This window comes from Dipodomys ordii, unplaced genomic scaffold, assembly GCF_000151885.1.
Source record: "Dipodomys ordii isolate 6190 unplaced genomic scaffold, Dord_2.0 Scaffold117, whole genome shotgun sequence".
NCBI lineage: Eukaryota > Metazoa > Chordata > Mammalia > Rodentia > Heteromyidae > Dipodomys > Dipodomys ordii.
This window is the reverse complement of record NW_012267333.1, coordinates 342,868-356,076: the sequence shown is the minus strand read 5'-3', so window position 1 is coordinate 356,076 and position 13,209 is coordinate 342,868. Positions and strand designations below refer to the sequence as shown.

The window sequence follows — 13,209 nt, the reverse complement described above, 5'->3', positions numbered from 1 at the left end:
CCACTTCCGGCTTTTTTCTTTTTGCTTATGTGGTGCTGAGGAATCGAACTCAGGGCCTTGAGCATGCAAGGCAAGCGCTCTACCACTGAGCCACCTTCCCAGCCCTGGATTCAACTTCTTTCCACAGGACTTCTTCAGTGGTAGCTGTCCCTTGTATGGGGGGGTGGCTTTTGTGAATGGCACCTCCCTGGCTTTATCCTGCCCCTCAGCTCCATCCCTCTGCTACTTTGTGAGTGGGACTTCCGGCTTCCTGGCTCTCTATTGCCTCCTGCTTCTGATCTGGATCTCCTGCAGCTGCATCAAGAATTTCAACAGGTGATTGCCCCACTCTTTGAGGACCAGGGGCTGAGGTAGGATGAATCACATCTCAAACAAGGCTTGTCTCCTCTTCCTCAGCTGTCCAATAGGGGTCTACATTGGATTGCCCATCTCGGCTATTGCAGCCTTCCTGGTTTTAGTGACTGCCTGTGTCCTTCGATATGGTACCAGCTCTCTCTGTGATTCCATCATCTCCCAGAAGCATACAATTAGGTAAAGGGAGAGGCAGGAGTTGACTGCATTCCTTCTGCAGGGGGAAAATGATGTAACTTCCCATTTACCAATCTAAGCACTTAGGGTTTGCTCCCTTTTGCTCACAACTGTCTTTTTTGACCTCACAGCTGTTCTGAAGCCCAGAAAATCCCGTGGACACCCCCTGGAATGGCTCTGCGGTTTTATTCCAACCTACATAATGCTGAAGTGAGACTCAGATTTGTTTAAGTACCTGTAGCTGCATGAGTACTGCTGAGAGGAGTTGAAGTGTCATTTTGACACAATAGACAAAAGCTGGTGTGTGGGGGAAGACTAGATCTGAGCTCCATGCCTCACACTTCGCTTCTCTCTTACAGACCTCTTCTTGGGTGAATCTGGTATTGTGGTGTGTGATCCTAGTGCTCCAGATCATACAGTGCAATCTCAAATCCAGCCAGTATGAGCCTTTAGAGAATAATGGCCCTCAAGGAACTGCGAGAGAGATTTTCATTGAGTCACACACATCGACCTGGATGACTGAAGACTGGCCTGAATGGACCTTGAATTTCTGATCACCTATGTGCCTTTTGCAGCCAGACTACCGCTAACAATCCTTGTCTATGCTGGGAGCCCGTTTTTCCCTCATCAGAGAAATGTGACAGACACCCCCTACTTCCAATAGCTGTTTTGTACCAAAATATGACATTGCCTTTTTGTTGTTGTTGTCAGTCTGACAACAAACTGGGGCCTGAACTCTGGACCTGGGCACTGTCTCTCAGCTCTTCAGCTCAAGATGAGTGCTCTACCACTTGAGCCACAGCGCCACTTCCGGCTCTTTTGCTTATGTGGTGCTGAGGAATCAAACCCAGGACCTCATGCATACAGGGCAAGCGCTCTACCACTGAGCCACCTTCCCAGCCACACATTGCCTTCTTCATCCTGATATTCATTGGTATTAAAACAAATAAGTTGGAAGAAGGAATAAAAGGCTAAACCAAGCATGGATGCATCAGGCAGTTACCCTTTGGAAGACTCCTTTATTTGTTGTTAATGAATCCTGGGCCCTCTTTTGTGACCCATGTCACAAAATCCTTAAGTTTTCATCCCCCGCAAGGTGGTTTTTTCACAAGTTCCGATAGGCTCCCACAGTGCCGTCAAAGAGCTGAGCATTGGGAAAGTGTCCAGCTTTGTCCAAGAGGAAGTAGAAGCGCCGGCCTTTGACTTTCAGAGGTAACATAGCAGGGACTTCCCCTCGGTGAGCCATGCAAGATACCTGGTTCAGCGGAACAGTGAGGTGAGTCCTCAAACCAAAAAGACCATGAGTGGTCAAAGTCACCTGCTGCCCTCCAGCTCGAAGCATCACTGAACGCACAGATCGGAGAGAGAAGAGAAAGCCCCCACCAAGTATCAAGGTTCCTGTAACAACAACAACAACAAAGAGTTGAGTTTTCACTGTAGGGTTGAGTTACTTCCAGTGTCTTATTGTGATGACAGTAGTTTTGAGCTCTTACAACCCCAGTCTTGTGTAGTCCATCATCAACTATTTACATGTCCGTCCCCATTTTATACAAATAACCTTACAACCACAAAAGGAGCAGCCCTACCGTAGCTATTCCGCATTCCTACCGAGGCAGGTCCCTATCACCCTGCTCCTCAGGGAGGGCACAAGTCCCTCTCTCCCTTTACTTGAATGAAGGTTTTATACCCACCATCCCACGAGCGGTGGGGAAGCCAGTTCAGGCCTTACCAATGGTACCGCAGCCCACAGCCAGTGCGTACCGCCAGAGCGCGGAGCGCAGGTCGAAGCGGCCCTGTCTGGGGGCCCCAGCGTCTGGAGGTGTTGCAGAGAGTGGAGGTGGGGATAAGGCTGCTACGGTCAGGGAGGCCCAAAAGACACCCTGGCCCGCGCAGAACAGCCCAAGGATGGTGAAAAATCGGCCCCGCTCGTGCTCAAAGAGCAGCAGGTCTCGTGATGGGGCCTTGTCGTGCAGAGGTCGGCGCGCGGGCAGCAGCCGCAGAGTGACTCTCAGCCTGGGGAGCCGCCGTATCCAGGACGCAGCCATGGCCTGTGCAGGGCCGCTTCCGGGGCGGAACTTCCTCTCGCGAGAGCCCACCTCCCCGCCCCGCCCGCCGCCCCGCCTCCTGCCCCGCCAAGGCCGTCCCAGGAACTGAGACAGACAGTGTCAGGAGACAAAATACAATATCACTCTTTATCTTAAAAAGGAAGGGGAATCCTGGGGCTAAGTACACAAAGCACCTAAGTCCTTCGGGTAGTTTAGTGTCAGTTCTACAAAGTAAGCTTTGGCTTCCTGGCACCATGAGGCTCAATCTTCCGGAAGTCTCCACGCAGTCTTCCAGAAGGCAGGTGAGGAGAGGTGCTCTGCGGAGCTCCACCCTCGGTCACAGTCACAGGTGGCCTCGGGCCAGACAGGAGACAACAGATGGCAACCATATGATCATATCCACGGGCTATTTACACAGGGGCTTCTTGTGGGCTGATGTGGATCACTTCATGAATGCCACTTCTGGGATCTTACCCTTGGCCTGGAGGAAAAGGAAAGGTCACTGGAGCCAGGTGCGCCCTTTCCTGAAAGCTCATGATAGCGCTCTGCACCAGACCCTCCAGAAGGGCCAGAGACTCCTTCTGGTATTCGCAGCCCTACCTTGAGATGAGTGAAGGCCTGGGCAGATCTAGTATAGTCCCAGTTGTTGTCCTGAAGGCACCTGGAGGGTGGCGCGGGGAGGGGGAGGGGAGTGAACAGGGGAAAGGAGAAGATAGCACAGCATGAGAACCCTTACTCTCCACTAAATGTCCCTTCAGAATCTAGCCTACATTCTACTACACGTGCACACACACACACACACACACACAGTACTGTTATTATTTACAGGAAGAAAACAACAGAAAATAGCTGGGTGCCAGTGGCACACACCTATAATCTTAGTTACTCACAAGGCTGAGATGTGAGGATTGAGGTTCAAAGCCACCCCAGGCAGGAAAGTCCATGAGACTTCAGTAAATTAACAAAAAAGCTGGAGGTGGAGCTGTGGCTCAAGTGGTAGAGGACCAGCTCTGAGCAAAAGCAGCAGCTCAGGGACAGAGCCCAGGCCCTGAGTTCAACCCCAGGACTGTCCCCTCCCCCCGCCCAAAAAAATAGTAAAAATCAAAATGTCTACCTATTGGTAGGCATCAAATATTAAGAAATATTGAGGGGCTGGGAAGGTGTCTCAGTGGTAGAGCGCTTGCCTTGCATGCCTGAGGCCCTGGGTTCGAGTCCTCAGCACCACATAAGCAAAAAGAAAAAAAGCCAGAAGTGGCGCTGTGGCCCAAGTGGTAGAGCGCTAGCCTTGAGCTGAAGAGCTGAGGGACAGCGCCCAGGCCCAGAGTTCAGGCCCCATGCCGGACCCCAAAAAAAAAAAAAAAAAGAAATACTGATTTTTCAAGCGTTTTTATAAAGAGTTAACATGGTTTAGAAACTAGGTCTCAGCAGTACAAAGAAAAAGACTAGAGCCAGGCATAGTGGCATGCACTTGTGGTCCCCACCTCTGGGGGCAAGGCAGGAAGGTCACTTGACCCCAAGAGTTCAAAACTACCCTGAGTACATAGCAGGAATCTATCTGGAAAAACTTTCCAAAAGGGACTTCATTTTGGTTTTAGAAAAATTTGTTATATTGAGGTCCTCTTTGAGCCTTATCAGCAAAAAAAAAAAAAAAAAAAACACAGAACTTATTCCAAACCATTATTTCTCTCTGCCAGTCCTGGGGCTTTTACTGGAAGTGGTACTGAGGAATCGAACCCATGCTAGGCAAACACTCTACCACCAAGTCACATTCCCAGCCCTCAAACCATTATTTCTTTTCAAAACAATGACTTAATTTCCTTCCATTTAATCTCTCCTTAGGAATGTACCTATGTATTTCAAGGGGCTAATAAAAAACACAGTAAAAAAAAAAAGGTCTCCTCCCCCGCTTAGCCCTTATCTGTTTACTATTCCCCCCTTTTTTTCTGCCAGTCCTGGGGCTTGAACTCAGGGCCAAGGCACTGTTGTGGGGTTTGAACTCTGGGCTTGGGTGCTGTCCTTCAGCTCTTTAGCTCAAGACAAGTGATCTACCACTTGAGCCACAGTGCCACTTCTGGTTTTCTAGTGGTTTATTAGAGATAAGAGTCTCAGATTTTCTTGTGGGAGCTGGCTTTGAACTGTGATCTTCAGATCTCAGCCTCCTGAGTAGCTAGGATTACAGATGTGAGCCACCGGCGCTGTCCCTGAGCTTCTTTTGCTCAAGGCTAGTACTCTACCACTTGAGCCACAGTGCCACTTTCACTACCACATACTGTATGTGTAGTCAAGAATTGAACCCAGAGCTTCATGCATGCTAGGCAAGCCTCTATCACTAAGCCACATTCCCAGCCCTCTCAGTTTGCCCTTAGCACTCACTTCTGGGACCACTCCAGGTTCATGCCAGACTGTGTAGAGAATGCTTGCAGCATTTCCTGCTGTTCCGGGGACAGGGTGGGCACTGGGCTGGAGGAAGGTGTGGGTGCAGGCATGGCGAAGGCTCTTTGGATCTCTTCAGGGCTGGCATTCCGCACAAACAGCTCGTCGTTTACAATACATAGCCTTGAGGACAAAGAGCGCCTTAAACAGTTGGACAAACAACCTCTCATCCCTTCCCTGCATATGTGTGTGTGCAGGCGTGTGTGTGTGTGTGCAGGCATGTGTGTGTGTGTGTGTGTGTACCTCAACGTCTCTGCTCAAGGTTAGTACTCTACCACTAAAGCCACAGTGCCACTTCCAGCTTTTCCCTTTGGTAGTTAACTGGAGACAAGAGTCTTACCAACTTTCCTGCCTGGGTTGGTTTTGAACCACGATCCTCAGAACTCAGCCTCCTGAGTCGATATGATTACAGGCATGAGGCACTAGCACCCATCCATTCTTCCAAGTTTTTAAGACACTTGACATACACACTCTTCTTAATATAACCACATGGTGCCCCTTCTCAACTTTTAGCTGTTCCTTTTTATGGGTAACTCCCCTCCCTGGACTCTATATTTAGAAGGACTAATTCAAACATCAAGACTTAGATAATCTCCCTCAACCCATTGACAATTATTACATTGTGTGTGTGTGTGTGTGTGTGTGTATGGAATGGCTAGCCTGGTACTTACTATAACTTACTGTATTGCCCAGGTTGGCCTCAAATTCAGTCTTCCTGCCTCAGGTCCCAAGTACTGAAATTTTATGATGTATACCACCATGCTATTTTAGTTATTATCCTTTTCATTTTCTAATTTTCACAAGAAACTTAGGATGTAGATATTGTTACACACATCTTCAGATGAGAAGCTAAGAATGAATGGTGGCATACATACTGGCACCTGATGGTAAGGGAGGACTCCTGGCTGTTAAGGTGAAAGGCCAGGCTAGCTCAGAAAAAAAACACCAAGCAGAAATAAAATACAGATAATGAAACTGGCCTAAAGCTAAAAGTGCTGGAAGAATACACAAGTGCAAACAGGATGCCCAAAAATCCAGTACAGCGTCAAGCTTTTAACCACTACTGTAAGCCTTTGCTGCGATTTGTTGCCTTTCTGCAATTCTGAAAACTCCCCAAGAATGGACTCTGTCTTCCAATCATTATACTGCTGGCTGTGACCAATGCACAACACTTACCCTGAATTGCTGGCAGGAACAGCGATGAAGGTCCTGGTAAAAGCTCGCAGAGAATCCCTAGATTTCCCATCCACTGCAATGAGAAGAGCAGCAAGGACCTCTTATAGTTACTAAGGCTTTACATTTACAAACAGGTTCTTTTTTTTTTTTTTTTGCCGGTTGTGGGGCCTGAACTCTGGGCCTGGGCGCTGTCCCTTAGCTCTTCAGCTCAAGGCTAGCACTCTACCACTTGAGCCACAGCGCCACTTCCAGCTTTTTCTGCTTATGTGGTGCTGAAGAATCGAACCCAGGGCCTCATGCATGCAAGGCAAGCACTCTACCGCAGAGCCACCTTCCCAGCCCCACAAACAGGTTCTTATATCCTGGTCTTATATAAAGAACCAGGAATGATTATGTAAATACTGGGGAACAGATGTGGGGAAAGTGTCATGCCGGAGAGAACTACAGTTTACTAAGCTAGTGAGTGTCTCAGGTCATTTCACTGACTTCCATTGCAGCACACTATGGTAAGGCATTACTAACCGTAATTTACAAATAAAACAATAGGAGGGCCTGACTTATGCCTGACACCCTAGTTACTCAGGAGGCTGAGATCTGAGGACTACTGTTTGGAGCCAGCTGGGGCAGGAAAGCCCATAGAACTCTTTTTTATTTTTATTTTTGTTGGTGGTGGGGCCTGAACTCTGAGCCTGGGCTCTGTCCCTCAGCTCTTCAGCTCAACGCTAGTGCCTTACCACCTGAGCCACAGCAACACTTCCAGCTTTATCTGCTTATGTGGTGCTGAGGAATCAAACCCAGGGCCTCATGCATGCAAGGCAAGCACACTAACACTGAGCTACCTTCCCAGCCCACCCCCAGCTGCCCCCCAATAGAACTCTTATCTCCAATTAATCACCAGACAGCCAGTTTGGAGCTGTAGCTCAAGTGGTGGAGCGCTAGCCTTCAGCAGAAAAGCTCCCTCTATAGCACCGAGGCCCTGAGTTCAAGCCCCAGGACTGGCACAAACAAAACAAAACACTATCAATATGAGTGATACAACTTGCTCACAGACCCACAGAAATGAAGCACAAAAAGAAATCGCTTCACTCCAAAGTCTGTCTGTGTGTCATTTCCAGGCCTTTGTTTCTTAGCAGATAGGACAGGTGGATCACGGGTCAATTTAAGATGAGTTGGGGCAAAGCACAAAAGGGAAGAGGAAATGGCTGGGATGCTAAGAATCCCCAAAAAGATCTTTATTGGGGGAGGGACTACACAGTAAACTCAAGATTCAAAAGATTCTCACCTTCTTTGAAGACCCCATTGACAGAAAAACACAGCAATGTACTCTGAAAGAGAAGTACCAGGTACATTATAGGCTTCCCAGCCAGAGTCTAAGCAACCCCCTCAATAAATGCTGTCTCCCACCCCCACCCTTGATTCCAAACATCTGTTGGCTCAGAAATAGGTGCTTACTGTCTGGGCACTTATGTCTACCACAAAGGAATTGATGTCATGCTGAGTTTTGGGCAACTCATTAAGGAAGGCAACAACGTTGAGACGTGTGTGCTTCAGTAGACGGAACCGCAGGGCTGTGGGCGAGAGAGAAGAAAGTAAGGCTGGGGAGCCTGGCACCCCTGTGCTCTGAGGCCTCCCCATCCTTTGCCATATTATTTTGCTCCCATCCCACTTACTGGGGTCTTTTAGCTTCTTCACATTTCTGCTGTCCTTGAAGTACTCTGCCAAGTTGCTTCTGGAAGGATAAGAGGAAAAGCAGGTGGTAGTCAGAACAGGGTACTAGGTAGCCTGCATGTGCTGGGCAGCCTGGGGTCCTGGGCAGGCTCTGGGACGTGACACTCACCGGGCAGGATTCTGGGGGATGAAAGGAATGCTCAGTGAGCAGCAGGCCCCATCATGGTAGGCATCCAAGAGCCCCTGCCGGTCTCCAGAGTCATAAATTGCATAGTACCTGTGGGATGCAAAAAACAAATGCCTGAGCCTTGTGGTCTGAATCCGTGAAGGCACACAGCAAGCTCCCCAGAGTGAGCTCTGCTCAGGGGCCCTGGGATACTTACTGCTGCAGGAAGTGCAGGACCAGACTCTTCAGGTTTTCTGTTCCAAAATAGCTTCCCTGGGGGTGAGATTACCCAAGAAGAATTGTACTCGTTACCTTACTTATGGAATTGTAACCCCTCTGTACAACTCCTTAATACTAACAACAACAAAAAATCCACTCCCAGTGTCTGCAGCTCATGCCAACAATCCCAGCAACTCAGGAGGCTGATTTAAGGATTGCAGTTTGAAGATAGCCTGGGCAGGAAGGTCTGTTAAGACTCTTAACTCTAATCAACTACTTTAAAAAAAAGCCAATAGTGGAGCTGTGGTAGCCTGGAGCAGAAGCTCGGGGACCGAACCCAGGCCTTGAGTTCAAGTCCAGGATAGTCGCAAAACAGTTAATAGCAGGAATAATAATTCTGTAAACACACACACACACACACACACACAGAGCTTCCCTGGAGCCAAACAGCCATCAGGAACACAGGAACAGTGCTCCTCCCGCAAAAAGCTGCAAGTCCTCCCCCACTGCTCACCTTGCAGGGCGGCAACGTCGTGGGGGCTTCAACATCAAAGGCAATTGGTGGGGGTAACTCATGGCCATCCTGCCAAGTGAAAATTATGTTGTAGGGAGAGCAAAGGGTCAGAAGTCAACTGTTAAAAGAGGTTAAGCAAAGTGTCCAGCAGTCTGATAATGCCAACTTTTGCCTACAGGCATTTTTCCTGGAAGATGATTATTATCTTTATTGGATTCTCAAAGAGATACAGGTTTCCAAGTCAAGGGTCATCATTTAAAAACATGTAATACTGGGAAGTAGAAGATGCTATAGATACTTAATACAACAGAATGAAACAAGTTCTTAAAAAGAAAAGGGGCTAGGAAGTTGGCTCAGTGGTAGAGTGCTTGCCTCGCATGCATGAGGCCCTGGGTTCGATTCTTCAGACCATGTAAACAGAAAAAAGCTGAAAGTGGCGCTGTGGCTCAAGTGGTAGGGCACTAGCCTTGAGTTGAAGAGCTGAGGGACGGCGCCCAGGCCCAGAGTTCAGGCCCCACGACCGACAAAAAAGAGGGAAAAAATATGTGGACTTACTTACCAGGCGTAATAGCTTGGGAAATCGTTCGCGAATGGCGCTGTCAAGAACGGGACAGGAGTGAGTGATGCTTCAGAGCCACCATGCCTCCTGGGCTGCTCTAGGAGCAAATATACCAACACCCGAGGGACAGCCCATTCCATCCTGCTCATCACCCCGCTCCTCCCCAAAGTGTCCCCATTCCCCACCTCACTCGGGGCACCCTGTCTGGACTGCCTTGAAGGCGGTTTGTCTCTTCTCTCTCTGCCTGACCCCAAATGCCACAAAAGAGCAGCACTCCCGGCCTAGGCTTTAAGCCCAGGATCTCCTTCCCCTCCTGGCCCCCCTTACCTTCCACCTACTCACCTGAGCAGCCCCGGGAGGAGGGAATGGGGTGGGAGCCCAGGGGCTCCGCTGCCTCACCAGGTATCCATCAGTTCTGCGAGGTCTGGCCTTGGCCAAGACCAGAACACACCACAAGGATGGCACAGGATGATGGGGCAGGGAGATGAGCAAGACGGGGCTCAGGAGGAAAAAAGGCAAAGGACGAGAGGAAAGGGCAGAGCAGAGAAAGGCAGAGGCCAGGGACGGAGTGGAGAGCAAAGTTAAAAAGGAAGAAAGGACAAAGCAAAGCAAAAAGTGAAGAGGCCATAGGCAAAGAAGAATTTAGAAAAAAAGGAGGGGGAAACGACAAGAAATATGCCCCGGACACAGCCTTTTCCTTCGGCTTCCACTTGCCCCGTGGCCCAAGGTAGATAATGACAGAAAGAACCCCTGCTGCAGTTCCGAGTTGCTGTTGGCCAGGTCTCTGTCTGCTACCTGGGTCCCACTCTGAGCTGGGCGTGGGAAGCAAACAGCCATGGGGGCAGGAGACCTCCCTCCGAAGGGGTGAGGGTTCAGGCCCCTGCAAAGTTGGGGGGGTGAGGGTCTGTGCCCCACCTCTGTTGGCCCCCGAGCTCTCTCCTGATGGCCCCTATGCGACTGTGCCTGTCTTAGGTTGTTCCTTCCCTGAGGAATCTTACCCGTCTCTGGCTAACCAGCCATCCTCCGGGGCCAAGCAGGGTGACGTGAAGTGTGCGAGTGAGGAAGGGGCAGAGCCCCCAAGAGGCTCAGTTCTCGTCTCCTTGGCAGCGTATGCCCCCGTGGCCTCCACGCCCAGCACCTGCCTGGGGAGCCTCTCGCCTGCTGGCAGGGCCCCGGCTTTGGTCACATGTCATGGGGAACCCAGGTTTCTTTTCCAGGGAGGGCCCAGTTCACAGCACTGGGTCAGAGACAGATGGCATTGTACCAGCCTTTAATGAGACCGCAACCTCAGCATGGGGAGGAAGGCCCAGGCCGTGGCCTTGGGCAAGTACATTTTGAGAAGAGGGTCCCTCTTGCTACAAAGGCAAGAGGGGCCAGTACAGGGCAAAGAGGGAAGGTCCATCTCAGCAGGAAGCCCCAGTCACAGAGGGCTTTCTTAGCCCAAGGACACAAGGTACTGAGCTAACGGCAACCCCACACATGGGGCATATATGACACTCCCCCGGTTAGATTAGAAAAAGGGGAAGTGTCCTTCCTGGAACAATAGGGTAGGGAGATTCTAGAAAAGGCTGTGTTCAGGAAGGAAGGCGAAAGACCATAGACCAAAGACAATACTCTGGTGAGAAGAAAGAAAAGAGAGCTTGGGACAAAGCTAGGAGACACAGACAGAGGAAAGGAAAGAACACGTGGTCCTCCCAAAGTTTAGGTGGTTCCAGCTCAGGGTTGAATGGTCTCCTGCAGACGGGCACTGGTCAGGGTGCATTAGCTCAGCCTCCCAGGGGGTGAAGGTCCCCAGGAGGGGAGTCAGAGCCTACAACTGACCTGATGTAAGTGGATTGGTCTCGGAATGTGTCACACAGGGCATTTCCATCAAGCCACAACTCTTCTAGCTTCAGCCCTTTTATCTTGTCCAACTCCCGCTCAGACTTCAACTGCAAAGGACAGGGGGAAGGGGAAGAAAGAAGACTTTGTAAGTAGGTGGATCCGCAAGCCAAACCACCCTCATCTCTCAGTTCACCTCCCACGTGGCCAGCCAAGCTCCTCCCCATCCATTGTCTACCCCATCAAAAACACTGCCAGGATATCAATTCTCACTTCATTTCCGGAGAGATTTAGGATCTTCAGGTTGGGTGCCTTCTGCACAATGCTGGACATGTCATCCAGTCTATATAGCCTGTTGTTGCTCAAGTTCAAAGACAATAGCTGTGGGTAGAGAAGAGTTCAGAGGAAATCTCATCAGTGAAGTGGGTCAGGGCCAGATCTGACCCCTCATCCCATCCTGTCTGTCCCACTCCACCTCCTTAAGCCACTGCTGGGCCACAGCCTCACCTCGGGGATGTTCTCTTCAATGATTCGCAGGGTAGCTGCCATGCAGCTTCTCCGATTCAGGACAACGTCAATATTTTGGGCCACCAAATCTTCAGGAAGTATAAAGAAAGAAAAATCTGAGAAGGCTTGTCTAGGCAGTGTGAAAACCAAACCATCCTCAAACTTGCTCTGCCCAAGAGTCCCTTTCTCCATCTAGTGGAAAATCACTGCTGCCAGCCATACCTGGGTCTGAACGGAGACCCTTGAGGTCAAGAGCTTGCTGGGAACCATCATATCGTTTGCTCATAATCAGCTGCAGAGGAAGACAAAGGGTTCAGTGGTCACTGGACGTGTGTGTGTGTGTGTGTGTGTGTGTGTCTGTGGTGAGGGGGAGAAGTGAAAAACTGGGTTTGGAACACACGTTACTTTAACCTGTTTTACCTTGAGTTGCTCTACTTGCTCAGGCTTCAATTCATTCTGAACAGTAAGGGGTGGAGCAGAGGAATTGATGATGATAGATATCTGGAGAGAAGACATAAAGGGCAGGGTAGAGCCCAGTGAAGCCAAAGCTCTAGAACCAAGATAGAGTTCTCCTGTCCTGTATCTACCTCCAGCCACACCTGGCCCTTTATACATACCCTTCGGTTCTCTCCATCCTGGATCTTATAGTTGACAGCCTTTAAAGCAGAAGCAGTACTGGCATCCTCCACAAAGAACTGGGCCCGTGTGTTCTCATAATGAAACTGTAAGTGGAGGAAACAAGAGCCTTAGACTTGGAGGAGCCCACAGTCTGTCCCAGCGGCTTCCCACTGCCCTGCCCTTCCTGGTATAAAGCCAGCCAACCCACTCAGATCTTGCCTTACCTCAATGGGGGTAAAAGGGACACTGCATTTGCTCTGAATCATGCTCAGGAGCCATGCCTTGTCATACTTTCTGCCGTAAGGAATCTAGACACAGAGAGAAGAAGGGAACACTATGTAAATAACCTTGCACAGCCCACACAATCTTGCACCCTCTTTAAAAATTAGATTTTCTAGTTGAGTGCTGGTGGCTCATGCCTGTAATGTTAGCTACTCAAGAGGCTGAGATCTAAGCATCACAGTTTGAAACTAGCCTGGGTGGGAAAGGTCCCTGAGACTCTTACCTACAATAAGAAGCAGAGATGTGGCTAAAGTGGTAAAGCATTAGCCTTGAGAGAAAAAACAAAAACAAAAACACCTCAGGAAGAATGCCTAGGCCCTGAGTTCAAGCCCCAGGACAAGCAACAAAAAATAAAATAAAATGAAATGCCTAATTCTATAAATTCTAACGTATTATCTATACCTTGCCTGTCCCTTAGAGAACTCTAGAGAACTCCTAGATCTACACTCAGCTTAATCAAATTGAGTCATCCAGAGAAGTTACCTCCTGACCACATTATCCTACTTCTCTTCCTATCTTCTCCATTCCCTTCCTTGAACTGGTTCTTTGGTGTTCCTTTTCTTCTTCTTTTTTTTTTGGGTCCGGTTGTGGGGCCTGAACTCTGGGCCTGGGCACTGTCCCTCAGCTCTTCAGCTCAAGGCTAGTGCTCTACCACTTGAGCCATAGCGCCACT

The 13,209-nt window shown here is 49.5% G+C and overlaps 3 protein-coding genes across 3 annotated transcripts in view; 1 reads left to right on the top strand and 2 right to left on the bottom strand.

The window, feature by feature from the left end:
* LOC105995266 (TAF6-like RNA polymerase II p300/CBP-associated factor-associated factor 65 kDa subunit 6L) overlaps positions 1 to 1,270 on the top strand; it is a 12,135-nt gene extending 10,865 nt beyond the window's left edge. Inside the window, exons 8-11 of the mRNA XM_013028973.1 lie at positions 128 to 315; positions 397 to 531; positions 660 to 738; positions 888 to 1,270. Of these exons, the coding sequence (XP_012884427.1) occupies positions 128 to 315; positions 397 to 531; positions 660 to 738; positions 888 to 1,082 (597 nt within the window). The 3' untranslated portion in view covers positions 1,083 to 1,270. The remainder of the gene's footprint in view (positions 1 to 127; positions 316 to 396; positions 532 to 659; positions 739 to 887) is intronic.
* Positions 1,271 to 1,527: 257 nt separating this feature from the next.
* Tmem223 (transmembrane protein 223) lies at positions 1,528 to 2,590 on the bottom strand. Its single transcript, XM_013029090.1, has 2 exons — positions 2,258 to 2,590; positions 1,528 to 1,926 (listed from the first exon to the last, which is right to left on the bottom strand). The coding sequence occupies exons 1-2, from the start codon at positions 2,571 to 2,573 to the stop codon at positions 1,634 to 1,636; spliced, it is 609 nt and encodes a 202-aa protein (XP_012884544.1). The 5' UTR covers positions 2,574 to 2,590; the 3' UTR covers positions 1,528 to 1,633.
* A 103-nt stretch (positions 2,591 to 2,693) lies between these two features.
* Positions 2,694 to 13,209, bottom strand: part of Nxf1 (nuclear RNA export factor 1) — a 15,759-nt gene continuing 5,243 nt past the window's right edge. Inside the window, exons 4-21 of the mRNA XM_013028972.1 lie at positions 12,479 to 12,562; positions 12,254 to 12,358; positions 12,057 to 12,137; positions 11,859 to 11,928; positions 11,637 to 11,725; positions 11,403 to 11,510; positions 11,130 to 11,239; positions 9,309 to 9,345; positions 8,750 to 8,818; positions 8,234 to 8,289; positions 8,020 to 8,127; positions 7,853 to 7,911; positions 7,635 to 7,750; positions 7,465 to 7,507; positions 6,183 to 6,255; positions 4,947 to 5,129; positions 3,174 to 3,234; positions 2,694 to 3,054 (exon numbers count right to left, since the gene is read on the bottom strand). Coding sequence (XP_012884426.1) covers positions 3,016 to 3,054; positions 3,174 to 3,234; positions 4,947 to 5,129; positions 6,183 to 6,255; positions 7,465 to 7,507; positions 7,635 to 7,750; positions 7,853 to 7,911; positions 8,020 to 8,127; positions 8,234 to 8,289; positions 8,750 to 8,818; positions 9,309 to 9,345; positions 11,130 to 11,239; positions 11,403 to 11,510; positions 11,637 to 11,725; positions 11,859 to 11,928; positions 12,057 to 12,137; positions 12,254 to 12,358; positions 12,479 to 12,562 — 1,491 coding nt within the window. The 3' untranslated portion in view covers positions 2,694 to 3,015. The remainder of the gene's footprint in view (positions 3,055 to 3,173; positions 3,235 to 4,946; positions 5,130 to 6,182; positions 6,256 to 7,464; positions 7,508 to 7,634; positions 7,751 to 7,852; positions 7,912 to 8,019; positions 8,128 to 8,233; positions 8,290 to 8,749; positions 8,819 to 9,308; positions 9,346 to 11,129; positions 11,240 to 11,402; positions 11,511 to 11,636; positions 11,726 to 11,858; positions 11,929 to 12,056; positions 12,138 to 12,253; positions 12,359 to 12,478; positions 12,563 to 13,209) is intronic.

What these genes read in the sequence shown, in the direction of transcription:
- Tmem223 (XM_013029090.1), bottom strand. Translation starts at nt 2,573, where the DNA reads ATGGCTGCGTCCTGGATACGGCGGCTCCCCAGGCTGAGAGTCACTCTG. An exon ending in TGTGGGCTGCGGTACCATTG is followed by an intron (nt 1,927 to 2,257) that starts GTAAGGCCTGAA and finishes TTGTTGTTACAG; the next exon opens with GAACCTTGATACTTGGTGGG.